Source organism: Lotus japonicus, chromosome 2 (genome assembly GCF_012489685.1).
Source record: "Lotus japonicus ecotype B-129 chromosome 2, LjGifu_v1.2".
NCBI classification, from domain to species: domain Eukaryota; kingdom Viridiplantae; phylum Streptophyta; class Magnoliopsida; order Fabales; family Fabaceae; genus Lotus; species Lotus japonicus.
Window position 1 is genome coordinate 79203550 of NC_080042.1, and position 22499 is coordinate 79226048.

The 22499-nt window shown below is 36.4% G+C and overlaps 2 protein-coding genes and 1 long non-coding RNA gene across 7 annotated transcripts; 1 reads left to right on the forward strand and 2 right to left on the reverse strand.

Moving 5' to 3' along the window:
- Positions 1-1504: 1504 nt before the first annotated feature.
- Positions 1505-3042, forward strand: LOC130735734 (uncharacterized). Its single transcript, XR_009018549.1, has 2 exons — positions 1505-2083; positions 2533-3042. It is a non-coding gene; the product is annotated as an uncharacterized LOC130735734 (long non-coding RNA).
- A 915-nt stretch (positions 3043-3957) lies between these two features.
- Positions 3958-9900, reverse strand: LOC130739974 (xyloglucan O-acetyltransferase 2-like). 4 transcript variants are annotated; one of them, XM_057592450.1, is made up of 4 exons: positions 9483-9900; positions 8881-8937; positions 8581-8773; positions 3958-4289 (listed from the first exon to the last, which is right to left on the reverse strand). In XM_057592450.1, the coding sequence occupies exons 1-4, from the start codon at positions 9703-9705 to the stop codon at positions 4280-4282; spliced, it is 483 nt and encodes a 160-aa protein (XP_057448433.1). In that variant the 5' UTR covers positions 9706-9900; the 3' UTR covers positions 3958-4279. The 4 variants fall into 4 exon arrangements, 2 of the variants coding, with proteins under 2 accessions (XP_057448433.1, XP_057448434.1); XM_057592451.1 differs by lacking the exon at positions 8581-8773 and having other exon boundaries at positions 9483-9892; XR_009020017.1 differs by lacking the exons at positions 8581-8773; positions 8881-8937; positions 9483-9900 and adding an exon at positions 5479-8574.
- A 4942-nt stretch (positions 9901-14842) lies between these two features.
- On the reverse strand, positions 14843-16686 carry LOC130735735 (xyloglucan O-acetyltransferase 2-like). Of its 2 annotated transcripts, none has more exons than XM_057587637.1 (2): positions 16371-16686; positions 14843-16087 (listed from the first exon to the last, which is right to left on the reverse strand). In XM_057587637.1, the coding sequence occupies exons 1-2, from the start codon at positions 16582-16584 to the stop codon at positions 15003-15005; spliced, it is 1299 nt and encodes a 432-aa protein (XP_057443620.1). In that variant the 5' UTR covers positions 16585-16686; the 3' UTR covers positions 14843-15002. The 2 variants fall into 2 exon arrangements, with proteins under 2 accessions (XP_057443620.1, XP_057443619.1); XM_057587636.1 differs by having other exon boundaries at positions 14843-16102.
- Positions 16687-22499: the final 5813 nt, after the last annotated feature.

A 22499-nucleotide genomic window follows, 5' to 3' on the forward strand; every position in this document is an offset into this window, starting at 1 on the left:
GGCTACAATGGAGGCAGGAAAAGAACTTGATTCGCTACTGGAACAAGAGGAGGTGTGGTGGGGGCAGAGATCTAGAGCGTCCTGGCTAAAGCATGGGGACCGAAACTCGAGGTTCTTTCATCAAAAAGCTTCTCAGAGAAGGAAAAGGAATATGATAGAACTCATTAGGGATGACCGAGGCAGAACATTTGAGGATGATTGAGATATTTCTAGTGTCCTGATGGACTATTTTACTACTCTTTTTGCTACCTCCCACCCTTCGGGGATTGGTGAGGCCACTTCTCTTGTTGCAGGTCGTGTTACCCCCTCTCTTTTGGGGATTTTGGCGGAGCCTTTCTCGAAAGAGGAGGTGGAAGATGCCCTCTTCCAGATGCACCCAACAAAGGCCCCGGGAGTGGATGGCCTCCCTGCCCTTTTCTACCAGAAATTCTGGCATGTGATAGGAGAAGAAGTGACGGCCTTCTGTTTGCAAATTCTGAGTGGAGCAGTATCCCCAGGTATGATAAACCACACTCTGTTGGTGTAAGATAAAAAAATCCGAGCATGCAACACATTTTAGACCCATAAGTCTATGTAATGTACTTTTTAAAATTGTAACTAAGACAATCGCGAATAGACTAAAAGTGATTTTACCTGATCTTATTTGTGAGAGCCAGAGTGCATTTGTGCCAGGGCGTTTGATTACTGATAATGCCCTGATTGCGTACGAGTGTTTTCACTATATGAAAAAAAGAATCACAGGCCGCAATGACATTATGGCGCTAAAATTGGACATGTCCAAAGCGTATGACCGGATTGAATGGTCCTTCCTTGAATCTGTCTTGGTACAAATGGGTTTCCCTCCTACCTGGGTAACACTCATCATGAATTGTGTCACGACTGTGTCCTTCTCCATTTTGCTAAATGGTAACCCGCAGGAAACCTTTTTCCCTAAAAGAGGCCTTAGACAGGGTGACCCGTTGTCACCGTACCTTTTTATACTTTGTGGTGAGGTTTTTTCTGCTATGATTGAGAAATCCATGAATGCATCTGAAATTAGTGGAATAAAAATTGGGCGTTATGCGCCGGTAATATCTCATTTGTTTTTTGCAGATGATAGTGTTTTATTTGCACGAGCAACAATAGAAGAGGCCCAATGCCTAAAGAACATTCTTGGTGCTTTTGAGCGAGCTTCTGGGCAAAGGATTAATTTTGACAAATCAAAGCTTTCTGTTAGCCGAAATGTGCACGATAATCGTTTCAATGATATTAAGCAACTTTTGCAAGTAAAGGCGGTTGAAAGCTATGACCGATATTTGGGTTTACCGACGATCATTGGTAAGTCAAAAACTCAAATTTTCAATTTTGTCAAAGAAAGAGTCTGGAAAAAGCTTAAGGGTTGGAAAGAGAAATTTCTTTCAAGGGCAGGTAGGGAGGTGCTTATTAAGTCTGTGGTTCAGGCTATACCTTCCTATGTAATGTCATGTTTTATTTTACCTGATGGCTTGTGTGCAGATATTGATGGTGCCCACTAGGGTGGGCAAGTATCAAAGTGGTCCATCAATAGACCACTCATTCTGACTGGGTTTTCCAGGTTTGTAGGTTTTGGCTACTGTTTGCAGAATTTGCAAATAAACCCCCACCCCTTTCAAACACCGCCTCTCATCTTTCTCCTTCAATTCCAAATCCAAACCCTCCATCTCCTTCCTCTTCCTCCTCTCTCGTTTTCCTCCTCAGCTTCCAAGCCCTCCTTTACTGCACAACCTCCGCCATGATCCTCGCCGAGTTCATGGGCATCATTGCCGCTCGCGCCCTGTTCCGAACAAACCACACCAGCAGCAGCAACGGTTGACGCGGGTTTGTGTCGTTGTTTTTGGGGCTGTCTATGTTGTCATTTGGTTGGGATCGAATGGAATGCTTCCCATTTTCCAAACAGGGTGAGAATTGTGTGAGGATTTGGCCCTTGTTGCTCCGTTTTGTGGATTTCCGGTCAATTGATAGAGGTTAGGGTAATCGAAGAGAGATGCAAGGACAATGCGTCTATGAAGTAAGCACATAAGAACTGGCCTCTTATCTATTCACCTACAAAGACCAACTCTACCAGGTACCTTCCTTCTTCAATTTGGATTTTTCTTCCTTCGACATAACCAACCATGGCATGGATTAGAATAATGAATTTCACACTACTTTCTTTTATGTTTTATTTTAGTGAAAATTCTACTTCTTTCTCCTTGATCTGCTCCATGGAAATTAAAAAGAGTGTAGCTGCACATAGCATATGCAATCGTTGATTGTCATATTGTGGTTGCTTGCAGAATGTGCAAATTCTCTTGTTCCAGCTTATATACCTATCATGCTTGTCATATTGTGGTTGCTTGTAGAATGACCTTTACTTCCTTGAAGCCACCAATCTGTGTGTGTTTAGTCATAGAGAAGTGCTTTGCTGGCTATAGAGAAATACAACTACAATTGTGTGTGTTACTCATAAAGAATTGTTTTCCGTTGCTGCATAAATATGAGTAGAGTTTTTCAGCTAATACTCTTTTTCTTTAGTATCATTATCTTTCACAGGCATCACTCAAGAAGATCAAGATTTTGGGAGATGGATCAATTAAGTAGTAATCATTCTAGTAGATGGAAACTGGAAGATGAAGGAAAGTAAAGAACTCCTAATGAGAAAAAGAAATGCAAAGGCGGAACTCTTGATATTGATGCGGATAAGGAATGATTAGAATAAGGGGATAGCAGAGAAAATCTTATGCAGTAAGAATAATAGCAGAAGCCATGAAGAGGATTCTTATGTGGATTGGGAGACTAAAACTATGGAGAGTGCAAAGCCAACATGATAGAGAAGGAAAAAAGTCACAAAGGTGCAACAAGGATAGTTTAAAGTGAAGTTTTAATAAGAAAGTTGTAATGTCAAGTGTGTAGAACATCTAGAATATGACTTATGTACTCTTTCACAGTAATGTATTGTTGAATTTCAATAGTTGTACTCTTGGTATATGACTTTGCTCCAATATATTGAAAAAGAAATACACTCAATGGATTAAACTTTGAATATCATTTTATTGTAATTGATAGCTCCCACTCCCAGGTTTGATTGTTTTGGGTCGACTACCATATGCTTTGAAAAACAACCACTGGAGAAGGTGTTTCGAAATTGAATAGGCTTGATCGTGATGAAATCACTTTCCTTAAAGTATTTCAAGCACTCTCTGAATTCGTCTTAGAGTTTGGATGCTAGAATACCCAGGATAATTAGCCTTACTTCGAGTTTGCACAAGACTAATGAAAACTCGAAATGCAGCGAAGTGTTTTCTGGAAAAACAGAGGATATGATTGTGTGTTATGAATTCTGAACATGCACACTATTTATAGGCAAAAACAGAATAATTTGTAAGGTTGCGACCCTTCATATATTATGTCTGTTACCAACAAATGCAACCCTTCATATGTGAATAGTTGCGACCCTTCATGAACAGGTGCAAAATTCAAATTCTAAAACGAGCAAAACAAACAGACGTTACGGCAACCGCGTTGCCGTCGCCGTCGATGCGTCGTGCCGTCTACAAGCCGCCACTAGCGCCTCTACGCCCACGCCGGTGGCGACACCGGCGAGGGGTGGTGTGAATGGAACAAGTGACATAAAAGCTTGGGACCACCAAACAATGCACATGTGACACTATATCCTCTCTTTGTCTCTTTGTTGAATGGTTGACATTTAATGATATATAAATGCTTTGAATAGTTACCCCACTTTCTATGTGGGACTTCATTCAAATCCATTCAAATAAATGCTTTGAATAGTTACCCCACTTTCTATGTGGGACTTCATTCAAATCCATTCAATGCAACACATTTGTCATTTTGGAACACTATGTAATTATTACTCATTGAGTAATTATTACAACAGAAGGAACCAGAATTTGAGTACAAAAACCTCATTTTATTCACAAAAAGAAAGTAAACAAAGAATTAAACTTAAAAGTCTCATTTTATTGCAATCAGAACTATTGTTACAACATTGTACAAAATTGAAGTTCAATAGTGTGTAATCAATAAATACATAATTCCTATTCTACATAATCTTCGTGCATTAGCTTTGCAAGTTCTGTCCTGAAACTTCAACTCTGTTGGGACCTACACCTCCAGTACACACTTGGTGGATCCAAAACAACTACAGACAGCTTTGATTCTCTCCTAAAGCAGCTGCAATACATCTTCATGTTCCATGATACTTGTCTGGATGATACAGGCGTATAAGTCTCTGGGTATTTGTCTTGTGTATTTCGTAATCCTATCTCTCCCTGAAGTTTGGTCACACGAAACATAAGACAGCAAGCATTTGAATAGCTCATGGGAAGTAGAAGACAGCAAACATCTTATGTGAAACGTCAGCTATCTCCAATACCAAGTAATATAGCAGGAAAATATTTTAAGGTCAGCAAAGCAGTTCTTCATGATTAACAATATTCAACAATAGTTTTTTAGATAAGCCAATTGCATTCAAAGCTAGCACAGGGGGTGCTAGAACCTGAATACATGAAAAAGGAATGCCAATACAAGAAAGCAAAACACTACCAAAAGAGAAGATAACAAGCAAAAAATAAATAAAAAACAGCAAGAAAACAGCAGCAACTACCGAAACTAAAGAACCCCAACAACACCCTAGTTCCCACCAAATAAACCATCGCCAGCAAATTACAAGAATCCAAAAACCACCACCAGCAAAAACACCTGCACCACTTGGCCAACCAAATAGAAAACATGAACCTGCAACCAGACAAGCTACTGCACAGCAACCTTCAGCAAAGACAAAACACAATCCATGCCAAAACTACCAACTGTCCAAATCATCCACTGTCAAACGCAATCTGCAGCCCACACACCAACAACTACTCGATCCTCACACTCACACATCTTTTAAGCACAACGTCGGGCTAGTGCACCACTCGAAAAAAGAATGATGAAACGATTTAATTTTCATTGTTAGTCAATTCCAAGTTCTGATATGAATTAATTCCATAACTCTGTCCAGCTCCAAAGCCACACCCCTAAATAACAAATCATTTCTTCCAAGTCACAAAGATCAAATCACCGCGTGCCAAACCACACACCAGAAACAGTTCTGTTTTGCAGACAAAACCTGCAACTCATGTTGTAACAAATGAACACAACACCTTCTAGGAAGAGTAGTAGCAATTAATATTCAACAATAGTAATTGTATTTCTCTAATTTCCAACAATCTTAACAGGGCAATTTTCTCCAATTCCTTCCTTTCACCTTGATCCTGAACATGGATCCGGCTCCAAGAGGTGACAAAGAAGGAAACAGAAGCAAGATGGGGAAATGGGACCTTAGTATTCAACCTTTATACTGAGCTAGAAGCAAATTGACACAATAGTAATTGAGGCTTCATAGTCTTACAAACCTAAGGTAAATTGACAAAACCAGCAATTTTAGTATGAACAGAGCCGGGATTCTCCATACAATACCTTCATAGCCATTGAAGTTGTCGATTTCAAGCACCCCATCGTCGTGGCGCTTCAGGGCGGCGCGGTAACCAGAAAGAAGAACCCGCTTCTCCCAGACCGGGCTGCCAAGTTGGAGCTCCTCAACGAGTGTCAGGAGGGGTCAGCAGTGATGGCGGAGAAAGAAGACAACCAGAAGGAGAATATCAAGATGGTTGCGTTATCAGAGGGGTGCGGCGTGGTCACCGCGACTTCGGGGCGGCGAGAGCGCGACGAGTGAAAGTCACAGTACAAGCGGAGTCACATGAGAGAGAGGGGTGCCTTAGCAAATTTTACAAATCTGTTAGGGCCACCAATTTCACCTGTTTCGCAAGTGCAAGGTGAAAAATCTAGACCACTACCTTAAAATATTATATATCAACGGTTGTGATGAGTGGTCTATTGATGGACCATTTTGATACTTGTCCACCCTAGTGGGCACCGATATTGATAGCATGATTGCGAGATTCTATTGGGGTGGGGACCCAAACCGCCGTGGTCTACATTGGACAAAGTGGAAGAACTTATGTAAGAACAAAGTGGAAGGGGGCCTTGGGTTCCGTGATTTTAAATCTTTTAACATGGCTCTAGTTGGGAAGAACTGGTGGCGCTTATACACTCGCCCGGAAAGTTTGGTTGCTCGAGTCTTTAACGGGGTCTATTTCCATAGAACTTCATTACGGGAGGCAAAAAAGGGGTACCGTCCAAGCTATGCCTGGACCAGTATCTTAAAAACAAGTTGGATTTTTGAGCGCGGAGGGCTTTGGAAAATTGGTGATGGTTCACAGGTTCATATTTGGAATGAAAATTGGGTGCCAGGGGGTGCCCCCCTCATCTACCGCCAAGACCTTGTTGATGAATTTCAACTAACACATGTTTCTATGCTTATTGATCATGATTTGCACAGGTGGAGGACAGACTTGATTCAGCTTGTCTTTAATCCAAGCACTGCAGCTAGCATTTTATCGATCCCGCTGGGTGTGCCAGGTAGCCCGGATGAATTTCATTGGCCAACCACAACCAATGGCCATTACACGTGTAAGGAGGGGTACAAGTTCATGAGCCAGCTGATATCGCTTGCTGAAACATCATCATCCATGGCTGTGATGCTTGAGCCCAGATTCTGGAATTTTTTCTGGGCCTCACGAGCTTTACCACGATGCAAGGAGACATGTTGGAGGGCTATACAAGGTTATTTGCCATTGAAGGAGAGGCTATTTAGTCGGCAGGTGGATGTAGACCCCGGGTGCTCATTTTGTGCAACGGCAAGGGAGACTGAGGACCATTTATTCATCCACTGTCCAGCGGCGCAGCATGTGTGGTTTGCTTCTCAGCTAGCACTTCGAGTGGCGTCCTTCTCCACTTTTCGAGATTTCTGGTTAGCGGTGGTGGAGCTGCATGATGACGGGGTGATGGCTCTTGTTCAGACCACGACTTACGCCATATGGGAGGCCAGGAACCGTAGCAATTTCCAGCAGCAGCAGATCAAGGTGGACACCGTGCTTAGGCGGGTCAGCTGCTTGATGGAGGAGGTCCAAGTGCGTGACCAGATGAGAGCGCCGGCGGTGGCCTTGCCCGCGAGGTGGAAGCCGCCAGCTTCAGGTATCATTAAGTGCAATTTTGATGCTTCCTATCACGGAAATGGCTTGAGTGGGTTGGGCATGGTGGCACGGAACTGTAGGGGGGAGGTGATGGCGGCGGCATGCTCCTATCCCAAATCCGCTATCTCACCTCTTTTGGCGGAAGCACTGAGCTTGAGGTGGACCATGCAGCTAGCTATTGATCTTGGCTTCCGGAGGATTTGTTTGGAGACAGACTGTTTACAGCTATATAATTATTGGAAAGCCAAGGAGGTTGGGCGTTCCCATTTGAGTTCTATTATTAGCGAGTGTCACACACTTTTATGTGCTTTTGATGTTGTTTCTTTCTCTTTTGTTAGACGCACGGGTAATACTGTTGCGGATTTCCTAGCCCGGACCGCTGAAACCTATACTGATTTAGTTTGGGTGGAGGAGGTTCCGGATGCTGCTTTAGCTTATGTTGTTTCAGATGTTATGTCTTGTTTGCCGAATGGCTTTTAATGGAAATTCAGTTTACTTTAAAATAAAAAAAAAAAGAAAGAGCAACAATTGTGAGAACAAGAATTTTCTATTAACAAGATATGTAAGAGAAATATCTCACTCTTCACTTCTTAGTTGTTCCTCCCAGTTCTTTATCATCTCAATAAAGATTTCATTCCAAGTGTCTATAGGCCCTGGCAAACACCAATGAGTACAATCGTTCTGCACATTCTTTTCAACCCCTTTAGCAAATGGGAATGGCTTTCTATAAGCACCGGGATGGCCATCTGGTCTCATTGATGCTAATACGGTTACATCTAGTACTTCAAACCTAAACCCTCCAAATTGTTTGGCTTTTTCCTTTGCATTTTGTAATTCTTCCATTCCAATCTTTCTAATCTCAACATCCTTTTCTTCGAGTTTCTTCTCCCCTTTTTTATAAGGTGTATTCTTTGAACAAGTGCCACCTTTATCCCAAGCACCTTCAAAATGAACAGGTGCGAATGTTCTCACAATGACACCAACTCCATTTCCTTTAGCTGCTTTCCTCTCAATTATGCTATTAAGAGCAGTCCTCAAAGCCTTTCTTATCGGGACATAAAACCCAATATCGGTGCAATTAAGATTAGGAAAATTTTGGCAACCCAAAACTGAATCACCCTCATAGTAAAGTGAAGGAATGCCAGCAAACCAATGCCCAAATCCAAGCACAATTAAATCCATTTTATCCATATCCAAAGCCCATTTTTCATTAACTTGATCCAAATACATTGTATTATGATGTGGTCCGGGACCGGTTAATTGTCTTTGAACCCCTTGCACAAGAAATGGTGCCCAATATGATGACAAGGTTACATTGTGAGAAGGAAAGTGCCACCAACCAATACCTTTATAGAGGTCAAGTTTGGGTGTTGAAACAGAGGATAACATGCAAATAAGAGACTCTAATTGGTTCCTAGCTAGAGAATCCCCAACAAAAGATATGTGCCTGTTTTTAACGACTTGGAGAAAATTGATAGGATCAAACCTTGGAAGATTGCACCTCCTAGGTTTCCATCTCCAATAAAGATACCCCATGTCAGGCCTGCCATTGGTCATGCAATTATGGGTATTTTGGATCGTATCGCCACATGTTGTACCGTTGTACAAAGGGCCTCTCCTATCAGGAACCCATTTGCCTTTAAAGTAGTCACATTCTTTCTTGTAACCTTTGTCCTTTTCTATCAATAAAATATCATGTTGTTATTGGAGAAGAAAAGAAAAGACTTGCAATTCTAACATTCTATATGATATTATTAACAAGACAAAACTTTGCATGCTTATATACCTGAATTAGGAGAAAGGGCAAGAAGAGGAGCTTTATGCTTTTCTGCCAATAAAATACCTGCAAACTTGAAAAGTTCAGAAAAAGATCACCCGCATCGAATTCTAACATTATATTAATTGTTGTGATCTGTGAACACCTTAGCAGACATCCATAAACACGAGTAATTTGTGTTAGTTTTGGATGACTCTTCAATTTGTGCAGTGATAAACCTCCACAAAATTGCAAGTATTGCTAGGTGTTCAGAAGAATGATGTTCATCTAGTTTTTATTATGTTATATAACATTTTTTTGTTAGATATTTGAGGACTATTATATAGCACAATGCTCTTCAACGCGATGTGTGCACACTTCATTTGTGTACGTTTAAAAAGTAACAAAATCACACTTTAATGGATTAAATAAAATACAAAATCTTTCAAAATGCATTGGTCCATCGTGCCCAGCCGTGCACACCTTGTTGTGCTAAAGAACGATTTTGTAGAAATATAATATATATAAAACTGTTCATATGTATTGGTTGAATGCTTAAGGTTTAATTTAGAATAATTGGTACGTGCATCCCTTAACAAGATCAAATTATGCATGTATACGGATATGCATACCTGAATAAGAAGGGGGAGGAAAAAGGACAGGAGCAGAAAGAGAGGGGTTATATGTGATATAGCTGGAGTAAGGATGCGGATCAGTTGGTGGAGATGAGTTATTGAAGTGAGGGTAGAAGTATAAACAAAGTAGTGCTAGGAATGTGCAGGGAACAAGTCTCCATAAGAGGGAGAGGGATTGGTATCTATATGCTTTTGCACTTCTCATTTTGAAGACATGCATTCCTGCTTTATTTTCTGCTAAGTACTCTTTTGTGTGTGGAGTGTTGTGTTCTGAGCAGAAGAGATTCTCTTTCTATATAAAGACGCAGATAGAGAAAATGCAGTACCAGTGCATCTTGGACAACTGGAATGATCACAATGACAAAAATGTGCTGAATTTTTTTTTCATTCCAAAGCATGCATTATGAAAATTAACGTGACAAACTTCTTAATAAAAGAATGAGAGATTGTAAGAGTGTAACATGCAAGTGCTGACTATTTGAGAGCGTACATATGAAGCCAAACGAAAAAAAAAAATCGTCTAACAACTAAAAGGATAGTGGATAAGAATAAGAATAAGAATATGAAGAAGAAGAGATTATATATTTTGCTTGTTATTATGGGTTGTAAATTGAAGTGAGTGAAAGTGAAGAAAGTGAGACACGGATACCTAGGTTTCTTGGATCAAGAAATACACCCTATATATGTGAATCTCCAAGATGTTAGTGTTAACTTTCTGAGAGTTTCAAAACATGATTTGCTTTGGACTTTCATATATGGTCATATAGAATTACGTGTAAAGCAAAAAGTGTACACCCTGAGTACGCCGCACTTCAATCTGCAGCATTATTCCAGCCAATACAGAGCAGCTGAATTCGCTTGCCATGCAATAAACAATGTCCATGAACTATTGACCCAACAAGCTCTTCCATTCAACACCCATCACGAAGACCAGCTCTTAATATTGTGAATTTATGAAAATGAAATTTGTTAATTATTAACCAATAATTGAGACTTTTTTCTTGCACGTTGATCATTAACCAATAATGAAGCTTTTCAAAAAAAAAATGGGTTAAACTACCCAATAGGTGTCCCAATTGTATTATTACAAGTGTCTTTCAAAAATTCCAACTCATGTTACATGTGTCATCACAAAATCCAACTCATTCAATTATTCATTTTTGTATATTTTTATAAAATTCATTTTATTAAATAATTTATTTATACTTTGACCCCATTATTAGGATAAACTACACAATAATAAAAAAATCAAGAACCCTAATCCTCAATTTTGAATGTTCTATTTCAATTTAGAGAATACATTGATTCTAGGAAGAGCACAAATATTCGCCATGCATTATATATAGCCACAACACAAAGCAACCATAGATTCTTGATGTAATTATGGAACGAGAACCAATTTGATTAGCTATGGGATGAAAACCACGCAGAAGACACAGAAAAGAGAAATAAGACAAACAATCTCACCATCGTCAACAAAAATGGAGCCAAAACGAAATTGGAGAGAAATTCATTAATGTGCAAGCAAGCAATTGGATCACAAAACATAACATTCAATATTGAGGATTAGGAATTTTCAAAAAAAAAAAAGGGGATTAGGGTTCTTGATATTTTTATTTTTTTGGGAAAAGAGGTTTATTGTGTAATTTATCCTAATTGACGGGTTCAAACTATAAATAAATAATTTAATAAAATGGATTTGAAGAAAATATATAAAAAAACAAATAATGAAATGAGTTGGATTTTATGATGACACATATAATATGAGTTGGATTTTCTTAAAAAAACATGTAGTAATATCATTGGAACACCTAAGCTTGGGTGATTTAACCCATTTTTTACCTAGGGTGATTTAGACAACCCCTTTATTTTACAGACAAATATTAATTGTTAGTAATGTTAGTAAATTAATCATTCTCAGGGTTCGAATTACATGGATCCTTCACTCTCCCAATCTCTTATGTCCCCTAACTCTTACCACTTTAGCTACTAACATTTGGGGACATCAATTTATAGCAGGTAAAGAATCAATGCAATTAATAAAGCATTATGAGCATTAATCGTGGAGTTAATGCTTGACAATTACACCATATTCTATTGATTTTTTTTCAATACAAACGTATAGAGGTGAGGTGGAGTTAGTGCTTGACAATCTATCCACTTTGAATAAAAAAAACTTATATATTTATTCATTTAGAGTTTTAAGAGAGCATTAAATATGTTTTCCCAATAAATGCTCTTGCAGGAACAATAAATAAGAAAAGATAAAATGCATTCTAAAGGTTGAAATATGAAAAAACAAATAATACTTTCATAAAAATTAACAAAATTAATTGCACTCCTTAATATGTGTGTTTCTTATCTCTCTGGACAGTTATATAGGAACAGAGGTAGTACAAGCAATTACAGTTCCTCTCATTTTGTCAATCCTTATTCTATTCATCCTTCTATATAATATAAGTGAAGACTCTGATCTACCTCGAGTGCACGAGTTAGATTTGTCAAATAATCAATTATTCTAAGAGCTTGAGCTATTAGATAAGAGTCACATATGAATGATTTTATATTATATTCAAACATGTCTTCTCGCCCAAGACTGGGGCTTGAAGGGATAATGTACATGCACACCTATCATGTGATGAAATTTCAATTGTTATTAGAATAATAAGGGCCGCAATGATTGAGTCCTAGACCACTTGGTCATAAAAGCTCTGGTAACATGTTAAAAAACTAATTATCCCAAAAGCTCATGAATGATTTAATATTTTATTCTAACAAGATCGTAGCTACGTAAACTTTGAGGGACAAAATCAGCAGTGAGAATTTGCACCGAGATCTGCCGAAATTTTTTCTTCAAGGAAGTGCCTTGCCATGGCACAACAACACTCTCACTCTCTATTCCCAAAAAATATTTGGTTTAGTTTACAAGTAACTATATATTCAAACACTTCTTTTTCTTTCATCCATTTTCGCTAAATTCTTTTTATCACTTATTTTCCTATCACGTCACTCAATATATCTCTAACTTCTCTCCTCTATTTCTTTATTTATCAATGGTGGAGATTGAAATTAAGTGTGAAAGAATCTTTATTGTTAGTATATAGAGTTAATCATCAAATTAGTCCGTATGTTTATAAGGTAATTCGATTTTAATCCCTCCCAAAAAAATAGTTTGGTTCCAATCACCACGATTGTTGCCGGTTTGGTTTTGATTCTCACTAAAGAGCGGTGCTCCGGTGAGGCAGCTCATGAGTGGTAGGGGAGTGCACATGTTGCATGCCACATGTCATTTTTAATTAAATTTTAATTTCCACATATATAATTAATAATTAAATTAATTAAAAATTATAATTATAAAAACGTTAAACACTAAATTTAGTCCTTCATCATCTTCTTCATCATCCACCTTCATCTTCAGCATCCACCATCAAAACAACCAAACTCAAAAACAATGTTCTTCACATTCTTCATGTTCTTCAACAAATAAGCGGGGCCTGAAATCAACAACCTTGCTTCCTTGAAGAGACGAAACAACTAGGACCTGATTCGACCATCTCTTGAGGCTGGTAGCCAAGGGACTAGCCAAATATCCACGCACCTCTCATCTCCTACCAGTCATTTGATGTCTCTTTTAATTGTTTTTATAGCCGCCTAAACACTTCGCCATACATAGCTAGCTAAGTTGATATCTTACCCTTACCTCAAGCAAATTCTTCCTTTTGGGAAATATTTTGTCTTTCAAACTTGAAACAAAAAACCAAGAGTTATCATTGTGAAGCAGCTCCCATACCTTCTTTACAAGTAAGGCTTGCTAAAAACCTCCAAGTCCCTAAACTTCATACCTCCTGTATGTTTCGGTTTGCATAAACGCTTCCAACTAACCCAATACATGTGAGTTTTTTTTCCCAAGTTTATGTAAGTGACCATGAAGGATGTCTCCACTAACGCTTTTTTCCTAACACTTTTCTAGTGATTTGGAAATGCTAAAAGAACTATCACAAAATTGCGCATTTATTTTGTGGGGTTACAAAACTTTGCTAAACGGTTACTTTTTTAAATGCGTATATCAAAAGTATGCCGGGCTCCAAAAAAGCCTCTTCTTCCCTTCTGCCCAAGTCCAATCCTCATAAAAAAAAAAGCCCAATCTCAGTCCAAACCCGAACTTCCCCTCTGTCGTCGGAACAACCTCAAGTCGACTTCGTATCTGCCTCCTCCGCACCGCACCATCACAACCTTCACCCTAGGGATGGCAATTTTGCCCAAACTCATGGGTACCCGCCCGAACCCGATCCGATTTGACGGGCAAAATCCGAGTTGACTGGATTTGGGTTTGGGTTTGGGTTTTGCCCGTTACTGTAGCCATTTATGGGTTTGGGTTTGGTATTAGTTAAATCCGTGCCCATACCCGCCCAAACCCGAACCCAAAGATACCCGAAACATAAAATTACAAAAAAACCCTCATACATACATATATATATATATATATATATATATATATATATATATATATAAACTTTGTTCTTAGTGTTTGATGATTAATTGTACTTTTGTGTGTTTGAGAAAGTAAACTCTAAACTATTGTTGTCTCACTTTAGTGATGGATGAGGATGATGAATAGTATTTGTTTTTTTTTTCTTTCTATGAATTTCACTTTTTTTTTTATATGAAAGTAAGTTCTAGATTGAGTTACTAGGTAACTAATGGGTTTGGGTTTGGTTTCGGATTTACCCGAAACCCAATGGATTTGGGCATGGATTTCATTTTATCGCCCATAAGGTTTGTGTTTGGGTTTGGGTTTGGGTTCTGAGATTTGGTAATTGTAAAACCCGTGCCCGATCATACCCGTTGCCATCCCTACTTCACCCTTCTCCGCGAACAAGGATCTCATCTTCTTCCTCGAGCGCTCCATGGATGACCGCTTCGTCGCTCATTTTCTTCTCTGCGCAGCCCCGGTAGAGGATGAATTGAAAGGGGATGAATGAATCTCTGGGTTTGCAAAGGTTTGAAACATTGATCTTCGACTGAAATGGGGTTTCGGAATTTGAGGGGTTTTAGCTAAATTTTTGGGATGTGCTTGTGAATGTGATTATGAATTGTTTGTTCTTCGTTGTGCAGGTAAACTTTCACCAAGCAATCGCCGCCAAAGATATTCTTCAGGACATGATGCTCTTCGATTCTGAATCCAAGTCCTTCCTAATGGCCGAGAAAAGTCTATTCGTCAAAACAGGTCCACTTCTAAATTTATTAACTGGCTTTGCATCTTTTTACTTATATATGCTGCTATTTATAAAATTCTACTTTGTTCTCTTTATAAGATATTTATTTATTACACAAACCAATCATTTATTGGTCAATTATGAAAGATAGCAACTATAACTAGTAACGATTTTTTTTTTATAAGCATATAACTAGTAACTAGTAACGATAACAAGAAGTTGTTCATAAATTAATTACAAAAAGATAGGAGGAATGCCTCACTCATTAGCTATTCCTCCCACATCTCAAAAAAAAAAAGAGCTATTCTTTCCACTTCTTCATCATCTCAAGAAAAATCTCATTCCAGGTGTCTATAGGCCCCGGCAAGCACCAATGAGTACAATCATTTCGCGCGTTCTTTACGGCCCCTTTCGCAAATGAGAATGGTTTCCTATAAGCACCTGGATGCCCGTCCGGTCTCATTGATGCTAATTTGGTTACATCTAGCACCTCGAACCTAAACTTTCTAAAATTTTTATTGGCCTTTTCCTTAGCATTTTTCAATTCTTCCAATCCAATCTTTCTAATCTCAGCATCCCTTTGTTCAAGTATCTTCTCCTCTTTTTGATAAAATTTAGTCATTGAACAAATACCGCCCTTATCCCAACTACCTTTAAAGTGAAAAGGTGAGTATGTTCTCACAATGACACCACCTCCATTTCCTTTGGCTGCTTTCCTTTCAATTATGCTATTAAGAGCAGTCCTTAAAGCCTTTCTTATTGGGACATAATACCCAATATCAGTGCAATTATGATTAGGAAAGTTCTGACAACCCAAAACTGAACCGCCCTCATAGTAAACAGAAGGAATGTTTACAAACCAATTTCCAAATCCAAGCACAATTAAATCCATTTGATTCATATCCATAGCCCAACTCTCATTGACTTGATCCAAAAACATTGTATTGTGACGTTGCCCGTGCCCTTTGAGTTGTCTTTCAACACCTTGCACAAGAAATGGGGCCCAATATAATGATAAGGTTGCATTGTGAGAAGGAAAATGCCACCAACCTAAACCTTTAGAGAGGTCAAGTTTAGGTGTTGAAGCAGGGGCTAACATGCAAAGAAGGGACTCTAATTGGTTCCTAGCTAGAGAATCCCCAACAAAAGCTATATGCTTGTTCTCAATGAGTTGGAGAAAAGTCTCTTGTTCAAACCTTGGAAGATTGCACCTCCTTGGTTTCCATCTCCAATAAAGATATTCAGAGTCTGGCCTGCCATTGGTGATGCAATTGAGGCTTTTTTGGATCGTACCACAAGTTGTACCATTATACAAAGGGCCTCTGCTATCAGGAACCCATTTGCCGTTAAAGTAATCACATTGTCTCTTGTAACCTTTGTCATTTTCTGCCAATAAAACACCTGCTAATTAACTTAATAAGTTCAGAAAAAGACCACATGCACGCAGTTCTACCATTATAAGTTTATAACAGTGTTACCTAGACAAAAAAACATCAACAATGTTTCATGTAGACACCTAAAGATATAAACGGGAAATAGAAAAGTAATAGATGTTATATGTGATCGATGTGACATGAAAAAAGGGATTAAGAGAATAGAAAAAGGTGTACATGGGTGTGCACGAATTGGGTCTGAAAAATAATATGCATACATATATGTGTATATATACCTGAATAAGAAAGAGGAGGAGAAAGGAGAGGAGCAGATAGAAAGGAGGGGTAGGAATGATGACGTTGATCAGTTGGTGGAGATGGATGATTGAAGTGAGGGTAGAAGTATAAACAAAGTAGTGATAGGAATGTGCAGGGAATAAGTCTCCAGATGAGGGAGAGGGATTGGAATTTGAATGCTTCTGCACTTCTCATTTTGATGAAGGCCTCCATTCCCTCCTTCTTTATTTTCTGCTAAGTATGATCTCTTTTGTGTGTGGTACTGTGTTCTGAGGAGAAGAGATTCTCTTTCTATATAAAGTTGCAGATAGAAAAATATGCAGTACTGCATCTTGGACAACTGGAATGAGCACAAGGACAAAACTTAAATGTGCTGAAGTGGTTTCAATCAAAAAGTTTATGGCAATTAATTCTTAATAAAAGACTGAGACTCTGAGAGTGTAACATGCAAGTGCTGACCATTTGAGAATAAATTTGAATCCTAACGGAAAAAATATATATTTCTTCTTACACAAAACAGAAGGGGTAGTGGACAATGTTATTAAGATCCCGTCTCGATCTTAGAAACTTATGATTTTATGATTTTTCTAGGGCTTTACGATCTGTATCCCACGTAGGATTTCATTGGAGCAGGATCTGTCAGGATCCCGATCTTTGGGTGCAACATCCTAGATCCCGATCCGATCCCAATTTGTGTTTTGAACCTGAAGAGATGCTCTCTTGTGCTGCAGGACCTCTGGAACCGCATGACCTATGCCATTAGCTGTCACGCACGACTATTTGAGTCGTCTTTCTCAAGCACTCACATCCGTATATTTTAAATTTAAGTGCTTTATTATGCCCTTATTTTTGGTGGTCTAACACCACCACAAATATATGATTCAAGTATATTATAAATTTATAGTTTAAGCTTAAATGAATCACATTATTTTCATCATTTGTGTAAATTTGTGTGTGAATTTATTTTATTATGTACATATTTGCATTTCTAGTAGGATTTTGTGATCCGATCCCGATCTTCTGATCTACGAATTTTTAGTCCGTTCTGATCCTAAGTAGGATCTTTTTTTTTATAGGCAAATGTTAGTTGTTAGAAATGTTAGTAAATTAGTCTCTCCTTCTGGTTTGAATCCGGACCCTTCACCCTTCATCCCACCCAACTCTTATGTCTGTAGCTCTCAGGGGATAAGAAAGAGAAGAAGAGGAAGAGATCTGCGATTGTGCTTGTTAAATTGGATTGTAAGAGTGAAAGTGAAGAAAGTGAGACAGAGATTTAGGTTTCTTAATCACTCCACTCGTTCACTTCAACAAATACACGTGACCCAAAACGTGAGTAACCCTGAACCAAGATGTTAGTATTAATTTTCCGAGTTTCAAGAAGTGATCTGCCACAGAATAGAAGATAGACCAAATTATAGAAGATCCAAATTACAAGTCCTAATTTAAATAATAATAATACATGTAGAGCAAACAATAGTACACCAATAGTACGCCGCACTTCACTCCTGCCGAGTTAAACATGTGCTAATGTGTGGAGTATTTAATTATAACTTCAATCTTCTTTTCATTTCTCACTATGAATGTCTATTAAATATTTGCTCTATATTCATATGTTTATAAATTGTTTTTTATTTATGATGCAGGACATATGAAATTCATTGACATTCTCCTGAGATAATATTTGGCAGTATTAGCGGCGGTTAAAAACCGCTATTAAATAACATATCTAAAGTATGTCAATAGATTTTATATGTTTACCTATCATTATTCTTTAACATTTCAGTCAATACATATAGTTGGTGATATTGCTGGCCGTGCCTTACACAATTAAGGGGTTGTTGTTTATACTATGTTTACACAACAGTACACCATGTTTACACAATTAAGTGGATTTAGGTTAGGATTGTTAGCTAGATAAATTTTAACAACAAATAGAAGAGAAATATTATAGAAGAGAAATATTATATACTCCTATTTAGTTTGTTGAACACTCGAACATTGAGAGTTGAGACCTTCTTGTTTTATTTCCTTGCTTATTTTAATATTATATTCAGCTTGTCGGCAGAAAAAAAAAGCAAATAAAAGAGAAAATCCAGATTATTCTCTTTTTTCTCTTTTTTTATAGTAATTATTATTCGGACCCCCCGACATCTATTCAAACCCCTACACATTTATTTTCAATTTTCGCTCGCACTTTAAAAATGCGTTACCTACACACTTTTAAAGTACGTTATAGACGCACATCTAAAGTGTGTTATGGTCGCACTTTGAAAATATGTAGATAAGTACTTTTACATTTTAAAAAGGATTCAAATAGAAATTGATGTGAGGGTCTGAATAACAACTCTCTTTTCTTTATACACCACACATTCTTCTTCTCAAGATAGACAATATACTGCAAGAAATGCATGCTTTAGAGTCAAATTGGCAGTCATGACTTTGAGGCTAATACTTTTTTTTTTTTTTTTTTTGATAATTTGAGGCTAATACTTTAACTTAGCGTTGGCCACGATGACGCCATTATGTTCTGATTCGCTTGATGCCATGTACATGACCTTATCTTGTTGGCTATCAATGTAAATTTAGGGGCTGCTCCTAGCGTGTGTTAAGACAAAAATAGCCTTCATTCTTAAATTTTGTCCATGTTCATCCTTCCCCCAAATCTCTTTGTTTTCCATCTTTTCTCCTAAGCCAAAGCCCAATTCACTTTTCCTTTTCTCCATCTGTTACCACCGGCAACACCGTAGCCACACCGCTGCAGCACCGTGGCCTCACCACTCCACCCAGTTCTTGTTCGCCTCTCCCTCTTCCCCAGATCTGCATCTCCTTCTCTCTTCCCAGATCTTCTAAAGAAAACCAGAACCTCAGAGGCTCCTCGGCTAGAGGAGCCCATGTTCATGTTGTATCTGAGAAGGGTGCTAACTAGTGGCACACAACAGCAGAAAAGGGAAAGAGTAGCAGATTGCTTTCCAAGCAAGTAGGATATGATGCAGAGGATTTGGAGCTTGTTGGAATGATTCAAAACGTGAATCAAATGCCCAAACATTGTCCACCAGAAACCATATGGCAAAGAAAAGCTCTAGTGAGCTTCTAAATTTGTTCATCAAATGTGAGCTCCTGTGTAAACTGAGTGGTACTTCCTTAAAATTGAACTGCAACAAAAATGTTGAATGAATTAGTGATTTTTAACAATTTAATTTGTTCAACAATTTACTTTGAATTTTGATTTAATATCATTGTTCCCAGATCTGCCAAGTGGTTGAACGCATGCCCCAAATCTGCCAAATGGTTTTTTTATATATTAAAACTAGTAAGTTACCCGTGCAACTGCACGGGTCGCGGTCGGTCGACCGCGATCGATTTTACTTAACAATATTTTTTAATTATTTATAATTAAACATAAATTAAATTAGAGATAAATCAATTTAAAACATGTGTATATATATAAACATGTGTCTTAAAAAATACATTGATATTTGAGTTTATTTCTAATATAAGTTCTTGTAAAAGTTGGATTAGTTCAAAAAAAATGTTTATGAGAAATTTGTGACGTGTGAATATTTTTTCGAGTTTCTTTTCATTATTAATCTCTATATAATATCAGAATTTTTTACGGAAGAATTTCAAAAAAAAATTATTATTGTTGTTAGCATAGAAGTTTGCCCCGTTGATGATTGAAATTATTTATTTAAACATTGAAAAATAAATTTATTTTTAAATTTAATGTAAATTAATTATGTATTAATGAAGATATGACTAATATCTATATAAAAATTTATTGTGTAAGAATTTAAATAAGTTGTTATTTTAGTTGGCATAAATTTTTCCCCGTTGATTAATGAAATTATTTATTTAAATATTGAAAAGTAATTTATTAGTTAAAATAAATTATAATGAGATTATTAATGTAAACATTGAACATTAAGTTTATTCTTCAAGTTAATGTAAATTAATTATTTATAAATAAAGATATATCACTAATCTATATAAAAATTATAAATATAGATAGCAAAGACATTTTCCCCGTCGATTAATGTAATGATTTATTTAAACATTGAAAAAATAATTAATATTTAATTTTTTATGTAAAAATTTAAAATCTATATTTTTGTGAGCATAGAAATTTTCCCCCGTGACTAATGAAATTATTTATTTAAACAATGAAAAATAATTTTATACTTCAGTTAATGTAATTTTTTTTAGATATATCGAAAAGATAAATTGCACCCGCCAGGAATCGTTCCCTGGACCTCCCCTAGTAAGGTTTTAATGAGGTCTTCTCTCAAAGTCCCCATGTGTTCATTGGGTGGGGTTTTTTCTTTTTTGTAGGTGTCTTGAACATGTACCTTGATGCTTACCTATTTTTGGAGGCTTTTTAATAATATGTTATTCAGTTTTCAAAAAAAAAAAATTCATTGGAATATTTTCTTAATTTTTACAGTCATGTAGATGAAAATATAAATTTTCAACTATCAAATTTCATTTGCTAAGAACTTTATTTGAATTTCATTCAAAATTTACTATTTTTTTATACATCGGAAAGTTATATTGCACCCGCCAAGGATTGATCCATGGACCTTCCCATCCACAATCCATATGTCACCCACCTCTTACCACTTAAACTATCAAAGGGACTCAAAATTTACTATTTAGATAACATAGATATTTTCCCGGCTGAATAATGTATCAATACGCTCACACACACATATATATATATAAATATATAATTTAAGTAAAATTATCATTTCTAAACAATATAAAAAATAATTTTCCCTGTGCTTTATACATTAATAAAGTTTCATATACATTTAGTCGTATAAAATTTGAATCCATGTGTAGTACTAGAAATAAAATCTAATTTAAAGCACTATTAAGTTACCCGTGCGGTTGCACGGGTCGCGGATGATCGACCGCGTTAATTTTATTTAGCAATTTTTTTAATTTAAAGCTTAGATATAAAATAATTTTTGAGATAAACCAATTAATATATATATATATCTTAAAATTAAACATAATTTTTTAGCTAAATTTAAAGTATAACTACATAGTTAAGGTTATATATTTTTTTTGATAGGCAAAGGTTATATTAAGGTTAGTAGAAATTTATGAGAAGTCGATAATTTTTTTTGTTTCTTTAAATAACTAATCTCTATATAATATGTAAAATTATTATGACATAATTTTTTTAAAAAAATATAATTTTGTTAGCATAAAAATTTTCCCCGTCGAATAATGAAATTGTTTATTTAAACACTGAAAAAATTAATTATTAAAATGAATTATTAGGTTAGAACAATAATTTTAATTATAATGATATAATTTATTTAAAAATTAATATAAAATCTTACAATAAAAATTAATGTAAATTAACTTAAAAGAAATGAAGATATAAGTAATCTCACAATATACAGTTTTATTATTTAAGAATTTGACAAAATTATAATTTTTTAAGCATAGATATTTTCCCTGCTACTTAATGAAATTATTGTTCAACATTGAAAAAATAATTCTATACTAAAAGGTAATGTAAATGAATTCCGTATAAATGAAGATATAACTAATCTCTATATAATATAAAAATGTATTGTGTTAGAATTATTACGAAATTATTATTATTTTGAGATCACAGGTATTTCCCCTTGATTAATGAAATTATTTATTTTGACCTTGAAAAAATAATTATTAGTTAAGCAAAAAAAATAAATTATATTGAATTTTTTGATAATGTGGAGGGCTTTAAAGCCCTGCGTTTGGCGTTGGGGCAACGAAACATTGTAAATATAATTTTATAATCAAGTTAATGTAAATAAATTTTTATGTCCAATGGGTGCAGATCGTAGTGGTAAAAAGTGGTTGTTTGATAACCCTTTGGTCGAGAGTTCGATTCCTATAATTCACAGACTTCAAAAGATCTTTGGCCATCACCACACCGAGGTCTAAATTGCAAGCACACCAAAAAAAATTAACTTCGTTTACATAAAGATATAACTAATCTCTATATAATATAAAAATTCATTATATAAGAATTTTAAAATATTATTATTTTAGTTAGCATAGATATTTCCCCGTTGACTAATGAAATTACTTATCTAAACATAGAAAAAATAATTTACTTAAATAATTTATTA